The sequence below is a fragment of the Mycteria americana genome, chromosome 21 (assembly GCF_035582795.1).
Source record: "Mycteria americana isolate JAX WOST 10 ecotype Jacksonville Zoo and Gardens chromosome 21, USCA_MyAme_1.0, whole genome shotgun sequence".
NCBI lineage: Eukaryota > Metazoa > Chordata > Aves > Ciconiiformes > Ciconiidae > Mycteria > Mycteria americana.
The window spans coordinates 1,727,921-1,743,762 of NC_134385.1; the positions used below are offsets into that span (position 1 = coordinate 1,727,921).

A 15,842-nucleotide genomic window follows, 5' to 3' on the forward strand; every position below is an offset into this window, starting at 1 on the left:
CACACACACACACTCGCGGCACCCGGACACCCACGCACAGACGCGCACACCCGCACAGGCCCCACGCGGCCCACGGGTGCCGTGTCCGGGCTCCGGGGCGGCCGTGTCCCCGCGGGGTCCCCGCGGTCTCCCCGTGCCGCCCGCCGGGAGCAGGGGTTTCCATCGGTGGCGGCGTGTGATTTGTGTGCGAGCAGAGAACAACCCCTTTACCCCGACTGTAACACACCGCGACGTGTGATAGACATGAACAAACACAATCCCACATCGCATTTAATGTAATTCCACTCTTCCCGCCCCGAGCTACAGCTCCCTTCATTTTCATTTTTCCTCTGAATTCCCACAACTCAGACCTCTTTGATTTCCAGGTTTAATTAACAATGCTCATTAAATGAATTTTTATTCATTTCTTTTAATATCACCCTGCCACCTGTCTTTAGGAGGCAAGGGCTGATCATTTATTCTAATTTATTTCTATTAAAGATGGCATTTAAGGGAGGGAGGAGGGATGTGCAGAGGTGTAAAGGGCTGATCTATTCAAATCTCTTCATCCCCCCTCAAATGCTGTTCAAGGACGCTGCTCCTGAAAGTTCTGTATTTATTTTCCACCAGATCCGTTTCATTTGCTAGGAAAAATTGGATTGGACATGCTGTATTTTGCAGTTATGTTCCAGTTCATTCTTAGTGTCCCTTGCTCATCTAGTCTGTATAATGCCAAGTCTTTATTCATCGGAAAGAGGTGAAACTGTGCAAAATCCGGGCGGGAAGGCCCGCGAGCCGGCATGCATGCGGGACCGTGGGGTGAGAGGGAGGATGCTCCCCAGCAGCAGCTCGGAGGGAAGCCGTGTTTCCACCCAAAAATGAGACGGAGCAGAGGAAACCTGCAAGACTGACAGACAAAGGGAAGGAAAAACAAAAGGCAAAGCTGCCCTGCTGCCACCGAACACGCCGGGCAAACTGGGCTCGTGGCAATGCGGTGGGCTGGGGCAGGGGGCCGGGGCAGCCCGAGCCTGGTGGGGCTGCGGGGGCTGCCAGGGGGTCAGGTTGGGGCTGCTCACCCCCCCCAGCCCAGCGGTGCCCAGGAGGGGGACAAGGGACCTCGCAGCAGACAAGAGCGAGTGGCTGTGACTGCTGTTGGGGGCTGTGCGTGTCCATGCCAAAGGCGAGCTCTGACCGTTCCTCTCCCCCGGCACCTTCCGCCCTGGCACCCTCTCCGTTGGGAGCACAAGCAGCACCTCCAGCCTTTGGCTCCCGCCCAGCAGCACGCTCAGGGCCCTGCAAGCGCCCGAACAGTCCTTGCAAGACGCCTGAGACCTGCCCGAGTCCCTGACTGCCCCATCCCCTCTGTACAGCTTTGCTAAGAACGTTTTCACCCGCCCAGTGATGAGGGCAAAGGAAACCCAGGGGCAGGAGGCAGCCGTTCAGCCACCAGTGGTGACGACGAACAATTATTCGCTTTACCCTGCTGTCCCGAGGTCCCAGGCAGGGCCAAGGGCTGTCACACCGGGTGCTGCACACACGCTGTCCCAGCAGCTGCCTGGTTCTGTTACTGGTTCAGCACGGCCAGAGCGATTGCTGGGGGTCAGCTAAACACAGGGTGCTCAAACGCAGCTCTCCACTGCTGCTCTTTAGCCTCCCAGTTTGAGGGCCACGTGCACATCCAGCTGTGCTCGTGGTTTGCTCTGCCAAACGTCCTTCTCTAACAGAATGACACGATCATGCTGAGGTCCTCACCACGAGAGCTGCCCCCTCACCCCCCAGCTATGGGGAGCGTTCGCTGTCGGTGTGGGCCACCTCTCCACCCCAGGGACCACTTGTTGTATTTGCACCCGAGCCAGAAATCTCTGAAAAACTGGTTTTGTAACAAAGGTCCCAGTGCTCCTTCCCAGGGAGATCAATGTGTACGTTGGCTCTTCCAGGAGCGTGTGAGGGGCTTGAGGCAGCAACCTCTGCTCTTGGGGGTCAGCAGTGAACATACCTGCCGAGCAGGGCAGGAGGGGCACGGAAACAAAAGTATGTGAGCGCAGGTCTCTGCCCCAGCCAAAGATGAACTGGTTCTTCTCCAGAAGCCCAGCTCCCATCGACACCTCAGAGAAATTTGGACTGGTCCTATAATTTCCCACATCCCCTCCCTGGGAATCCAGGTGGGGAAGGAAGCTGCTTGCTGTGGGGCTGGAGAGCTGGGCAGGGCTTCGGGGAGAAGCACGGGGACCCCGTCGAGGGGTGGGCAGGGAACGGGGCAGCCCCCCTCACTGTTCAGGCCTCCCACCCTCCCCACCCCTGTTTCATCCCCCTCCCACAAACGGCAAGAGGTTTGTGGGAGGGGGCTGCGCTTGGTTCCTGCAGCGCAGCAGCCAAATAAGAACCTTATGAAATATTTAATTTTATTGCCAGTGCTTTTGGGGTGATATGAATGAACACCGTAAGATAACGTATGCCATGGTCGGGTTTGCAATGGCGTTATGACATTTAAGCTGTCAAAGTGAAACAGAATGTGCATCTGCTCCTCTGGGGCCTTATCCGTCTTGTCAAAGCCATGGTGAACGATCATCTTGTTCCTGGAGAGCTCGCCCTGGTGTTGAAAATGCACTGGGAGATAAAGCACGGTTTGCTCTGGGATCCCACTCCGTGCTGGGATCTCAAAGCGCTGTGGCAGACAGGGGACATTAGGTGATGCCATCATCGACCTTTCTGGGACTAGAGGATTGATGCCCACACATGCCAGTTGCCAGTGGCAGAACCTGCGGTTGGGCTTGCAAAGCTCGGGGTGGCCAAGGATTCACCCTGCAGCCCCTGAAGCCTTGGCCAGGCTGCTGGGACACCATCTCGCTCGTGCTGGGCTGAGCCGCCCCGGGCACGCTGGGGCCTGCAGACCGGCACAAGCAGAGCCAACGGAGACGCCCACACGGCAGGAGGCCTCCACCAGCTCCGGTGCCCTCCCGTCCTGAACGTGCTGCACTCCCTGTTGTCAGAGCCCAGGGGTCTCGGGGAGGGAAACCAGTCTTAGGGGTGCTCTGTCCGAGAACGTGTTTGGAAAGTGGTGTCCTGGGACAAGAGAGCAGTAATGCTGCTCAAGGAGCCCCGGCATCTTCACAACGCATCTCCTCTGGCATTCAGCTCAGTAACATCCCGGAGCGAGGCCGGTGTCTCACACCGTCTTCTGTCAGCTCATGGGCAGCCAAGAGGAGTGTGTTTTGTGTTATGCAAAGAAACAAGCATATGATGAGCCATCAGAGTCACAGAATCACAGAATCATATAGGTTGGAAAAGACCTTTAAGATCGTCGAGTCCAACCGTAAACCTAATACTACCAAGCCCACCACTACACCATGTCCCTAAGCACCTCATCCAAACGTCCTTTAAATACCTCCAGGGATGGGGACTCCACCACTTCCCTGGGCAGCCTGTCCCAATGCTGGACAACCCTTTCAGTGAAGGAAAATTTCCCAATATCCAGTCTAAACCTCCCCTGGCGCAACTTGAGGCCATTTCCTCTCGTCCTATCACTTGTGACCTGGGAGAAGAGACCGACCCCACCTCTCTACAGCCTCCTTTCAGGCAGTTGTAGAGAGCGATGAGGTCTCCCCTCAGCCTCCTTTTCTCCAGGCTGAACAACCCCAGGTCCCTCGGCCACTCCCCATCAGCCTTGTGCTCCAGACCCTTCCCCAGCTCCGTTGCCCTTCTCTGGACACGCTCCAGCCCCTCAATGTCTCTCTTGTGGTGAGGGGCCCAGCACTGAACACAGCATTCGAGGTGCGGCCTCACCAGTGCCAAGCACAGGGGACGATCACTAAACAGGGTCTCTGGGAGGGTCCAGCTCTGGCAAGGCTCGGATGCTCCTTCCCACACCTGATGGGGCTTCCCATGGAAGAGGGTGAGAACGGGGGACAGGTGCTCCTCTCCAGGCACCTGCCGGTGGCCAAACCCCGCTGCCCTGGCATGTGGTGAGGATAAACTGGAGGGCTTCCCTGGGCTCTCGGTTTGCTCCCAGGGAGCGTGGCTATGCCGTGAGCAGGTAGCCTGCCTGGGAATTAAAGAGCAGCAGCCAAGGGCCTCCAGGTCTAGGACTGCTCTGGTCTTGGACAGGGTCCTGCAGGCCCAGACTGGATCTCTGGTCAGGTGTTGTGGAAGCTCCTACCACTGCCCGCGGGGATGAACGACGGCCAAGCCAGCACCGCTGACCACAGCGAGCCCCGCGCAGCGCTGGGGGAGAGAGGAGAGCGCCCTGCTGCTGATACAGGCGCATATCTCTCATTAGTGCTAATGATGGCCTTTCATTAATGGGAAGCCCACACCCTTTGACCAGAGGCAGAACAGCGTACGGGACTGGGAATAGTCGAAGGTAAAGCATTTGAGGGTTTGGATGTTTTTCTTGCTGGCAATCTGAAATGCGTTTCTGACTCTTCCAGCGCATTGATGTTTCCCCGCGGTGCAGGGATGAGGTGTTCTTGGCAGGATGGGGAGACTCTCCCAGCCCACGCGCTAGCAGAGTTATGCTCTTTTCCAAGGCCAGGAGGCTCATTTGCTTGTTTGGCTCGCATCGCTTTCTTCTGGTAGCACCTACCTTTGTTCCAACTTGCATTAACTTTTCAGGGCCGAGCTGGAAAGATCAGAAAGAGATTTTTTCCTGAGCAACAGCAGGCGCCTCCTCTCCGGTTGTGTAAGGCATTTGCTTTTGTAAAACGGTGAGCTAAAAATACGTATAAACCAGGAAGGCACCCGGCCTCAGCCCTCCTTTTGAGACAGCTCCTCGCTTGGTTGTCTCTCAATCAGAGGATTCCACGGCCCCCCCGGCGTGAGTTTTGAAGGCGGCCGGGATCAGCGCCTTGCTCTGCCCGGTCTGGTGCGGGAGGCTGCTGCTCCCACAGAGCTCCTCGACTGACACCTGGTGGAAAAGCCTTCCCGAGCAGGATCTGCTCCGCCCGGAGCCGTCCTCCGCCAGACAGCCTCCCAAATACCGCCCCGTCCCCGCTGCCCTTTCTGGGTTTTTGCCCTGTTCGGGCTCACGGGCTGGCAGCCCAGGCTGCAGGGTGATGTACTCCCCCGTGGTACGCGTGTCTACATTTTTACATATTTCTACATAAAGCAAACAGTATTTCTCGGTCTGTCGGGAGTCAGTGAGGTTTAATTCATGCGTTTCTGCTTTCACAACGCGTACCCGAAGGCTCTAAAGAGAGCCAAGGCCTTTGCAGGTTGAACCCCTCGCCTTGCGAGAGTGGAAAGCTCCCCCTGTACATCCCATCCCTGCAGCAAGAGGGAGCCTGAGCAAACGCAAATCCCCACGGCCGTGCCTCATGCAGGTGTTTTACAGGGCAAAACAGGCGACAGAAGCGGTGCTGTGAAGGTTTTCTAGGCGTGAATTTGGGACGATGGTACCAGTCGTGGATACGAGCGGGGGGGTCGTCCCACAGCACGGCAAAGGGGCCTTGGTGCAACTTCACCCCAGGAGGGGACAGGCCTGTGCCACGCTACAGAGTTATTCTCACTGCTATTGGTAAATTTTAAAGCTCTTCCTGCCTTTTGCAGCCTTCTACTCGTAATGCCGAGTTACTTTACTAACGTGTGCAAGCCTCTGACAGAAAATAAGGTGACATCCTGAAGGGCTTACTGTGACAAAATTGGGAGAGCACGTTAAAGGGAGAAGCAGGCAACCTCTCAGGGCCCTGGGCGGAAACAAATCCCCACACTGCAGGAGTTTGAAAAAGAAAGCAACAGAAAACATCTTTAATAATAAAAAGTACTTTTTTTTTTCAAAAAGAAATACCGACAGAAGGTCAAGCAGGTGCACGTTGAAACATTCTGAGGCAGCAACAGTTCTGCACATCAGGTTGTGGACACTGCAAGCCCCGCTGAGCTCTGCTGCATCACTCCAGTTTCATGAAGTTTGGTCATTTAAATGTTTTTCATCCCCATCCGGTACCAAAGGGTGCGTGAGAAATGTTGAACAGATCTTGTGCATGTGTCTGGCTTCATTTCCCACACCCGGGTGCTGCTGGCTCTTCACTGCTCAGACAGACACTGTTCCAAAGCTGCCATACCGTAAAGGTTGGCCCACTCCCCGCCGTGGTGTGACAGGATCACGTCCCTGCACGGCTTGCTGGCTCTGGCCAGCTCTACCAACACGCCCTGGAAAGCAGCGATGAGTTCAAAATCCACCGAGGTTGGAGTGACGCGGGTCAGTAACTCCGAGAGGTCTTCCAGCCACCGCGCCTGGAGAACGGCTTGCGGCAGCCAGGGGAAAAGCGGCACGCAGCCGGCCAGGGCCTGCATCCCCAGGAACCAGAGCTCACGGACGTCAGCCCAGGCACTCGCGTAGGCAGGCGACACGGCCACGGCCAAGCCGTCGCTGCCGGGCTCTGCTTGGGCGGCGTGGGCCTGGGATAGGAAGCGAATGGCGGCTCCGAAAAACTCCTTGGCAGACTGGGTCCCCTGAAGAACTGGAAGAAAAAGGAAATGAATGACTCGATACAGAGCTTGCTCGGCCAAAGGAGGGACCCTTCGGTGGGTCTGTCTGCAGCAGGGCTTTCAGGGAGAGCAGAATACCATCCTCCCGCCCTAGAAATCTCTGAATCCCAGCCCATCAGCCTACTCAATTTTCTGCATATTCCTTGCTGCTCCAGGTTTTTGGTTTTGTCACTTTTCCGATAACAGAAACTGGACCTGTTTCCCTTGCATTTGCTTTCTCCAACCCAACCGCCCAGACCGGGTCTCTGCCCATGCAGAGCAACATGCAACTTTACCAGTGGGAACTCTTCTTACCTGCTGAACCTGCAAGGATCCTGGCCATCATCAGGCCCAGAGTGGCAATGTTGGCTGCTAGAACCAGGTGATCTTTCTGGGGCAGCAGAAGCGGAAGAGACTTCAGCAACATGTCCATCAAGGAGGAAAAGGTTTTGTCTCGCCTAGAGAGAAAGCAAACCCTGAGACACACTTCCTGAGCAGAGCCAGAAGCACCTGAAAATGTCAAGGTTAAATGCAGCACCAAAAAAGTAATGTAATTGGTATTGAAAAAGGGACATCCCTTTTTCAGCATAGTGTCTTAAAAGATCCTGCAAGCTCATTTCACAATGCACCCTTGTTCTTCCCACTGACAATCTTAAAGCAAGCTCCTGCGGCTCTGTTACCTGACAAGGTCCGGTGCAGTCACGACCAGGTTAAGGAAAATCCCACACGCAGTCTGTAGACTCATTTCCGTGCTTGTCAGCGGAGTCAGGGACCCGGGCTCAGAGGTCAGCACCTCCCACTGATGGAGGAAGTACTCACACAGCAGTGCTGGTGCCCCTTCTGAGATGAGGATGTCCCGGGGCCTGTCCTCTGCTGTTAAATGGCAAAAGCCAGGTAGCAGAAATCTGGAAGGGGAAAGAAATTGGGAACATGGGGTAGAATGGGTCTAAGCCTTGCAGTTACATCCGACTGGGGGGAAAAAAGAGCCATGGAATTGGCACTGCAGGGAGAACAGAAAACAGAAAAAGATTTGAGCATGTTTGTGCTAAAATGCATCAACTCTGTGCTTAAAATACGCACCTCAGAGCATCCTGGGGTAAGCCAGAGCCCTCGGTGCTGACCAGCTCTGGCTGGGGAAGACTCGCAGCTGGGCTGCTCTCTTTGAAAAGCTTCTTGGCATAATGAACAAGGAAAGGCAAGAGCTCACAGATTTCCTGCTTGAGGGAGGATGTCTCTTCTGCCATCCAGGCTCCAAGGATTCGAACGGAAGCAAATATGAAAGGATCTTGTAGCTCCTCCTGTTTAACCTGCATGAAGAAGAAAGCAGACAGAAAATGACACGTTAGGGCTGCTGCCCTGTCGAGCTACCACAGGTATGAAAACCACAGTGGGCCAAGATGCACGTTTTGCTCTACACAGCTATGGCCATCAGCACCCATTAAGCGTCGAGGTGAACAGCTATCAAAGCCTCCCAGAGAAACCCACAAAAACATGCTCTTTGCTTGAAAGCCCTGCATTACCTGTCTCAAGTAGAACAGTACAGCTCCAAATGCCTCCTCCATGATCCTCATGAGCTGCATTTTCTGCACGTCTTCTAGCAGCGGTTTCTCTTCTCTCAGGCACTCCTGGATCCCCATCTCGATAAGGACATAGCAGGCTGTAACCAATTCTTTCTTCCCCTCCACCTCCAAGGGATCTGGCTCCTCTAGGGTCAGACGGACCTCCACACAAGCCAAGTTCACCAGCAAGGCCAGGAACTTGCTACCAGCACTCCCTGCTGGGATCCACTCTGACCCACAGGCCTGTACGAGGCAGGCAGCAAGCTTCAGAGCAGGGTCCCGCTGCGACTGGCTGAGTTTACTGCCCAGGATGTTAGCCAGCCCTTTGTAAAGCCTATGGAGGCACTCGGAGCCCTGCGAGTCCTGTGTGAGGGGTGGTGACAGGGGGATGAAGTGTGGCAGAACCTCACACAACTCAAATTTGGTCATGTCTTCAGTCTTGAGAAAATCATCGGAGAGCTTGCTCAGCACGGCCAGGAGGTGTGGAGCGTCTCTCTGCCAGCACTTTGCCTCTGCTACGGCCAACAGCCCCAAGAGCAGCGTCAAAGCACGGTCAGAGCCATAACTGCAATTCACGTAGGCCTGGCACAGGGCAGACACCGTCCCTTTGGTCACCAGCTCTCTGGGGCCCCTGGTAGTGGCCATGACAGCACTCAGGCACTGGTATACATCGTCGATCATGGACGTGCTGTCCGGGTTGCAGGGGGAAACCAGGATGTCATTGAAGGTTGGGATTTTGTTCAGGATCTGGGAGTGACCAGCTAGCTCTGGATCGGTGCAGAAACATGCCAACAGAGTGAGGCCCAGTGCCCGGAAGGTGTGCTCGGGGCAGCCTGCTGGGGGTTGCCTGGAGGCGAGCAGGCGATTTGGAAACGTGAATCCAATTGCGTCAAAGATCTGGCGACGGGTCTTAGCGTCTACTTCTCCGGCTCTAACCGCTTTAGTCACCTGTAAGGCAAACCAGGGGTGAGCGCGCAGCATGGCAAGAGGCTTTGCTAAATTTACAGGACCGAACAGGCAAATAAGAAGCCTAAACGACTTTAGCTAGTACAGAGAAGCACCCACTGAGCTGGGCGCTTGGTCTAAGTGCCAATCCAGAGCTTTACCAGAGTGCTTCCAGAGCGCGGCAACGCTGACCACCCCCCAGCACACCCAAGCCAAGGCCAGGCTCCCTCCACCAAGGCACTGAAGCACCTTGCCCCGAAGCCCCCAACGCCAGCAAGCACAGCCGCAAACGCCGCTCGGGCACTCCCGTTTCCCGCGGCGGGTTTCGCCTTCCCCCTGCCCGCTCCTGAGGCGATGGCGCCCGCAGCGGCTCCTTACCAGGAGCAGGGCTGCCAGCTGCTCGCTGTCGTTTCTCGCGTCTCTGAGCACGCCGAGGCACCTCTTCAGCGTCGAGTTTCTGTCCCCGGAGTCCGAGGCCATGGCCAGGGAGGTGGGCTTACGGACAGAGCCTGGAACCGGCGCCGCTGGCACCCGGGATCTCGCAGCCCGTTCCCTCACCCGTGTTCCGCCCGCGGCCCCGTGCCGCCTCCCAGCCAATCCGCGCGCCGCTGCCGCGCCGCCGGCCAACCGCCTGCCGCCTTGTTGGGCAGTCCCTGAAGCCACCGCCTCCGCGCGGCCTGTGGGCAAATCACCTGTGGCTGCGCGGCCTCCTCACCCGCTGGCTGCGGGGGGGGCGGCGGCGGCCCCGCCCCGCCCCGCCCCGCCCCGCGCCGCGCCAAGCCGAGCCGAGCCGAGCCGAGCCGAGCCCGGCCAGCCCGCTCCGGAGTCCCGGCACCGACCGGACGGCGCCTGCAGAAGCGGTCCCGGTTCCGGGAAGCAGCGGTTCAGCTTCCGGGTGAGGGGTGAGCGGGCGCCCGCCGCTGCCGCCATGGCCGCGGGGCAGGAGGCCGCGCTGCCCCCCGGCCCGCCGCGCTGGAGGCCCGGCCCCGCCCGGCGCCCGGCCCCGCCGCCCGCCTGAGGCCGCCGAGGAGCCGCCGAGCTCGCCTCGCCATGCGCCCCTGGTAGGTACCCGCCGCCGGTCTGGCTGGGCCCTGTCCCGGCGCCGGGGGCACTGCCAGGCCGCGGGCGGCTCCGCGCAGGGGCCGGGGCCGCGGTGGGGGGCTCGGGCCGGGCGCGCCGGGGCCTCCGCCCTCGCCGCGTCCTGCCAGCCGCGCTGGTGCGGGGCGAGCCCGGCTGGTCGTCGCCTGCGCCCCGGCCCCGAGCCCCCTCGTCCCGCGTGGAGAGCCCCCGCGGGAGCGGGGTGTTTGTCTCCGCAGGGGCCAGCGGACCGGAGAGCCGCGGGGGCGGGAAGTTTCCTTAAGGACCTGTTGGCTGAACCGCCGCGGGTTTGTGAGCCCGGGCGGTTTCCTCCCGTGTCCGTCCCTGTCCGTGCTCCTGCAGCTCTTCGCTACCGGGGGGTCGAGTGAAATCCCCTCGAGGCTGAGCAAACCACGGGTGTTCAGGCAAGGCGCTGATAGATCTCTAACGCCATTCCCTGTTGAATCTTCAGAAATGGCAGATTTAACTCCTGGTGCCTAATGGTGCTTAATCACTCTTTGCAAATAGATCGTATTTATTACTTGTGAAATAAATAGCGTATTCCTGTCACATCGCCTAGAGCTAATTTAGATTTCAGTAGCGTATGAGGCTGTAAAAGAGCCTTTGCCATCAGAAAGGCTGAGAAGGAGCAGCAGTGCTTTCGTGATCCGTGCCCTGCAGAGCAAAATGTGAGGCCAAAGAGGTCTTTAGCTCCGTGTGTCTCAGCATTGCTGTCTTCTTGTTTCTGTTTGTTTCTGGCTGGTACCAGCCAGCACCAACGTGCGAGCGATGACATCACCAGGCAGATGTGCTGGGTTTCTCAGTGCCAGTGTTATGCTCGTGGTGCTGGCTGGGTGTCCCTTCCCTGGGGCATATTTGAAACTGAAATTTCCCAAATGCGCCTTTGGAATCCAGTAGACTGTGACTTTGGATATTTTGCCGCTGCAAGTGGTGGGGTCTGGAGGAGGAAATCACAAGGGTGAGGGGAAAGGGCATCGTGGTGGCCTGCTGCCATTCAACACTGGAAATTTTGCTGCTACAGATTTCACTTTAGTATCGTATATTGATAGTTACTTAGCAGCAGCTGGACTAAGTCACAGCAGATAAGATAAGACATTCCTTTTCTTCCACAAATGCTCCGTGCTTTTCATAATGTCGACTGAATCTGTGTAAGAACATATCAATTGCCAGTGGATGTTTTGTGTTTCATATCTTATATGTTTCTAGAACCCCGCTGCTGCCCACAAAGGCCATGGAGAAGAGGTTGGAAGCCAAGTTCAGCATTAGCGCCCGATTTCTGTCACGATACTGCCTGGGAAAACCTGCAAGGGAGCTGAGAAGTCTGCAGCTGTTCTGCCTGTGCGCTTGCCTGTGTGCCTTGTGCTCCTCAGCAGGTGATTCTTCTGTTCTGTCTGGGACCGTGTCTGTATTTTTAATGATATTTATCCCTCTCGCTCGTTTAAAATATTCTGAGAGGAAGGTGAAATTATTTGCTGCTAGACATTGTAGCTGGTTTAAAAAGCAAACAAAACCCCACCATTAACAGTTATTAAATGAGCTGTCAAAAAAGGGTAGGAGAGATGTGGAGCATGAGGCGGTCACTTCTCATAACCCTGTATTGCTCTGATAACCAACTGCTATTTTGAGTAACCAAGTGGTCAGCAGCAGGGTGTCTGTCTGTCCCACGCAGCTACTGTTGTGCATCTTCACACGTGCTGCTGGCTTTCAGGCGCTTGTCCGTTATCTCATCGAGAGCTTTCTCTGAGCTGAGAATCTTTTTTCTGCAAGATGAACAAGTTACACTCTGGAAAATAATTTCATCTAAGGAATACTTCAAGCAAGTTGGGAAGGCAGGAACATTTTTTTAGCCCTCAAATGTTTAAGACTCTCCCCAAATGCAGTATGTCAATAATCTGTATTTACCTACAGGCAATTGTTATGTTTGGTTTTTTATTTCCTGTTCAAACTTGAGTAACCAACCTCCTGCTCAAGTAAATAACCAAGTTAGTGGCTTGTATGGAAGTTTTCATGCAATGTATAGTGTGGGGTTTTTTTTATTTAAAAAGTTTAGATTCTGACTTTTCAGAGAGAGGTGTTAAGTTCCTGTGAATGTTTTGAGGCCACCTCTTCACCAAGAGGTGATATTTTTCCCATGCGTGCATGTAGCATTCACCAGATCCTAATTAAGAAAGTTTGTTCTGTGCCTTTTTTTTTCCTCTTTGTTCAAGTTACAGTGAGTTACAGGTTTGAGGCAGAGGTGACCTCAGTATGTGTCAACCTGTGTGAGGGCTGCCAGCTGCTTTCTTTTTGCTGGAAGGTTGCTATACCTTAATGGCAGCAAGATTTGAAAAGGGGATTGTTTTGCTTTGTTTCTTGGTTGTGTAGAAATGTTCTCTGGGCTGCTGCAGTGTCTCTGTTGTTTCACCAGCCCTTCCTGGACACTTACGGAGTGACAGATTTGATTAAGCTAAGGAGCTGCGTGACCTTAATCTGCTGATTTAGAACCTGGAAAGACATATTTGTACTCCTGGTCCTAGCAAAGGGTTCTCAGTGCTGTTTGGATGGTGTGTCAGGTGGATTGCATGTTTCCTTGTAGACTGGGCTTCCTGCGTCGTATTTCCTGTCTTTAGTAATATCTTAGAAGTCTAGAGCTAGAGCTGTGAATCCTCTGTCCCCCGTAGAGGGTGTTCCAGACAGTGCTGCAGTGATTGAGGGCTGGTCTGCTTGGGAGAGTTAAAACCATGAAGGCTGACGCGTGTGCGGAAATAAATATAATTATATGTGACATAGTTATCCTGATGTGGACACTTTTTCCATTGTAGAGTTTTTGTTCTTTTGGTCTTGTTTGTGTCACTTACGCAGCAGAATTTGTTAAACTGAAGAGGAATTATGGCTGCCTAGAAATTAGTGTGATCATGCGGAGTTACCTAAGAGGAACTATGTTGACATAATTGGTTACGTGTGACAGATTTAAAAAGTCTATAAGGCAAGTCTTTAATCATTAATCTGATATCGGGAGGGATTAACTGCCTGAGCAAGTCTGGGAACCTGAGCTTATTAACAGAAACTGTTCTTTTCCATTCCATTCCCCTGCTGTGCAGCAAAGCTGTGAGCTCCATCACCGGGACAGGAACTCCCGAGTTTCTGAGAAGAGCAGTGGTTTTTGTACTGTTATACTAGTGAAGAAAAAAATTACAAAAACAATATTAAGAAGTGACTAAGCACACCCACTGCGCAGGCGTCACGTGGTTTGTGTTGTGCTAGGCTGGGTAGGCTGCTGGGGCTTCGGAGGGAACTTGTCCTCAGGGATGTTCCTGCTGACGGGTTTCTCCTGCTTTTCTCTGAAGCTGCTGGCATGCTGTCAGTGACTGGATTTACTGGCCTGCTGGTCTGACCCACCCTACGAGTTCCTGTACGCGGCTGCCGCATGTGGTTGCCTAGGGTCCAGCACAAGGAACTGGAAGGGACTGGACAGGCTGCTCTCTCAGTAAGCAGGAGTTGGTAACTCTGCCAGTACTCACAGCTGCCTTCTCTCGTTTGGTGCAGGTCCGTGTCCACCTAGTGCAGCTGCTGCACCAGATTCTGTGGAGGTCCCCGTTTGCAAGACTGTGAATAGCAATGTGTGGCTTCTCGTCACAACAATTCCTTTGGCCCGTAGTGTGTTCCTGCAGGACTCTTGGGAAGGAAGTGTTTTGTGAACAGGCCAGGTGGATTTTCCTGGCAGAAAATCTTTCATCTTTCCAGAGGTGAAATGCAAGTGTAGACTGAGGAGCTCTGCTTTCTGCCACAGCACTTAGAGTTGTCTGAATGTGTGATGCCCACCAAAGACCGTGGGACTTGCTTAGCTGAAAATCAGTATGGTTCTGTGGAAAATGTACCTCTAGAATGCTGGGCTGGCATGTTGTGTGTTGCCTCTTCGCTTCTATCATTCCCGAGAGTTAGTTGAGTTTTAAGCTGTCCATGTACAGCAATTCAGAAACCATATTGGCTAATTCCAAATAAACATGTCCCAGGTGGGCATTAGCAGAGTTATGGAAATGAAATTTGGCCAAAATATGATTCAAATCTCTGCATCTTGGTTTAGCAGTGGGTTAAAAGAGAAGCAGAATGCTCTCAGCATGGTAGTGTTGTGTCATCTGGGCTAAGTCATGGCTCTGGCATACCTAGGAGATGCTTATGGGGATTTAGGTTTTACGTTTTAGATGAATAAATGTAATACTTGTGTTATGTAGTGATTTTTCACAAGGGATATCTTCCCTGGGAACACTTTTCTCTTAAATATGCCCCATTCTGTTTGTGCCCCAGTTCTAAGCCTGTTACTAGAAGGCTGCTGCTGAATTTCACTGGGTTCTTTATCAAGCCTTACTTTGAGTGGTATGTATGAGCCAGGGCTGACATTTGAGGAGAGATGGATGAGCACTGGTCAAAGAGGAGGAGGGATTTTACAGATGTAGGAAAGAGCACATTTCCCTTTTGCACAGGATATTTTAGGGACAGTGCTTCACCTTTAACAAAGTGATTTTTTTTTTTTTTTAGGCTAAACTGAGTCTGAATGGATAAGATCCTCTTGAAATTAATAGCAATAGTGTTATTCTTCCATTTGTTACTTGTTTCTCTAAGTCTGGAGTGTGCGTGTGTACATACACGCACCTTTTGTGTGTATCCACCCCCCCACCCCATACTCTGTCCTAATTCCAGGCCCATCAGGTTAGTGCCAGGTGCTTGTCCCTGCCTGTGCACACAGTCGTGTCAGGGTGTCAGTCCAAGCACTTCGGTGTGTAATGAGGTCGGTTGTTGCCCCGGGCAGACAGGCTGCCTGTCTGCTTGCTCTCGAAGGAAGTGCTGCGTCTTGATGAAGTGTGACAAGGATGGTGATGATTTTAAAGGTGCTGATGTCAACTTCTCTCTCTGTTGAACACATGCAAAGTTTCATTTACACATTGCTCAAGTGACATTGCTCAAGTGATGAGCTTCCCCACCTTCTGCACGGCTGGGGGTTCAGACACCCACAGGGAGCTCTGGTCCCCTGTGACTTGGTCACAGATCTTGAGTGCATTCTGTTGCAGCTGATACTAGCTTTCTGGAGCCTTGTCTTCAAACTGCCTTTGCTGAGCTGGCTTCACAATAAGCTATAAATAACACTTTTGCTTCCTGCTTTCTGATGTCTCAAAACCAAACTTTTCCTCGTGATGGTGTGAGTTCCCTTTTTAGGTTGAAATTCTTGGCGTAGCAAGAGATTCCACACAAAAGGTACATGAATATGGCCATCGTCCTTCATTTTAAACAAGTGGCTAATCCATTCTGGGTGAGAAAATCAGTGTATGTGGATACCTTTAAGGAGTACAAAAGCTGTTACACCTACTGCGGTGTTTGGCATAACTGAATTACAACAAAATATGTCCTCCATCTTCCTCACTTGCTTTCTTTGGTCATACAAGGTTATCCAGGTCATACAAGGTTACAAAAGTGCTGTGACTTTCCCCTTCCTCCTACAGCTGGGGTTGGTGCAGGAGGAAGGGGAAAGTCGTAACACTTTTATATCACTAACTTTGGGTATTAGCTGTGATTCAGAGAGTCAGAGTTCCTTGCCATCTCAGTAGTGTGAGGTAAGTGTCTTTGTGGCTGCAGTTTAAAGTCCTTAAGTCAAATGTTTCAAGTAGCCTAAAACAGCCAGAGTGGAAGACACCTGCATCCGTCTGTACTGTTCTAGTCTCACAGAGAGTTTTCCAGGATTGGTGCTTCAGGAGGTTGAGGTTGACCACTGCTTGTGAGCTCCAGACTTGATCAGAAAAAATACCTCCCCCTCTGCGCTTCTGTCTG

At 53.5% G+C, this 15,842-nt stretch overlaps 3 protein-coding genes across 6 annotated transcripts in view; 1 reads left to right on the forward strand and 2 right to left on the reverse strand.

Moving 5' to 3' along the window:
- The window catches only part of AGO4 (argonaute RISC component 4), a 234,818-nt gene that overhangs the window by 140,185 nt on the left and 78,791 nt on the right, over positions 1-15,842 (reverse strand). The gene's annotated exons all lie outside the window — the stretch shown is intronic.
- NCDN (neurochondrin) lies at positions 5,699-9,685 on the reverse strand. The gene is made up of 6 exons (XM_075522632.1): positions 9,324-9,685; positions 7,962-8,948; positions 7,522-7,748; positions 7,122-7,346; positions 6,757-6,899; positions 5,699-6,434 (listed from the first exon to the last, which is right to left on the reverse strand). The coding sequence occupies exons 1-6, from the start codon at positions 9,423-9,425 to the stop codon at positions 5,998-6,000; spliced, it is 2,121 nt and encodes a 706-aa protein (XP_075378747.1). The 5' UTR covers positions 9,426-9,685; the 3' UTR covers positions 5,699-5,997.
- The window catches only part of KIAA0319L (KIAA0319 like), a 33,809-nt gene continuing 27,698 nt past the window's right edge, over positions 9,732-15,842 (forward strand). For 3 of the 4 annotated variants that reach the window (XM_075522628.1, XM_075522629.1, XM_075522631.1), the window contains exons 1-3: positions 9,732-10,006; positions 10,262-10,447; positions 11,250-11,416. In XM_075522628.1, coding sequence (XP_075378743.1) covers positions 9,996-10,006; positions 10,262-10,447; positions 11,250-11,416 — 364 coding nt within the window. In that variant the 5' untranslated portion in view covers positions 9,732-9,995. The remainder of the gene's footprint in view (positions 10,007-10,261; positions 10,448-11,249; positions 11,417-15,842) is intronic. The other variant, XM_075522630.1, reaches the window with a different exon arrangement.

What these genes read in the sequence shown, in the direction of transcription:
- NCDN (XM_075522632.1), bottom strand. Translation starts at nt 9,425, where the DNA reads ATGGCCTCGGACTCCGGGGACAGAAACTCGACGCTGAAGAGGTGCCTC. An exon ending in AGCTGGCAGCCCTGCTCCTG is followed by an intron (nt 8,949 to 9,323) that starts GTAAGGAGCCGC and finishes TTTGCCTTACAG; the next exon opens with GTGACTAAAGCGGTTAGAGC. An exon ending in TTACCCCAGGATGCTCTGAG is followed by an intron (nt 7,347 to 7,521) that starts GTGCGTATTTTA and finishes TTCCCCTTCCAG; the next exon opens with ATTTCTGCTACCTGGCTTTT.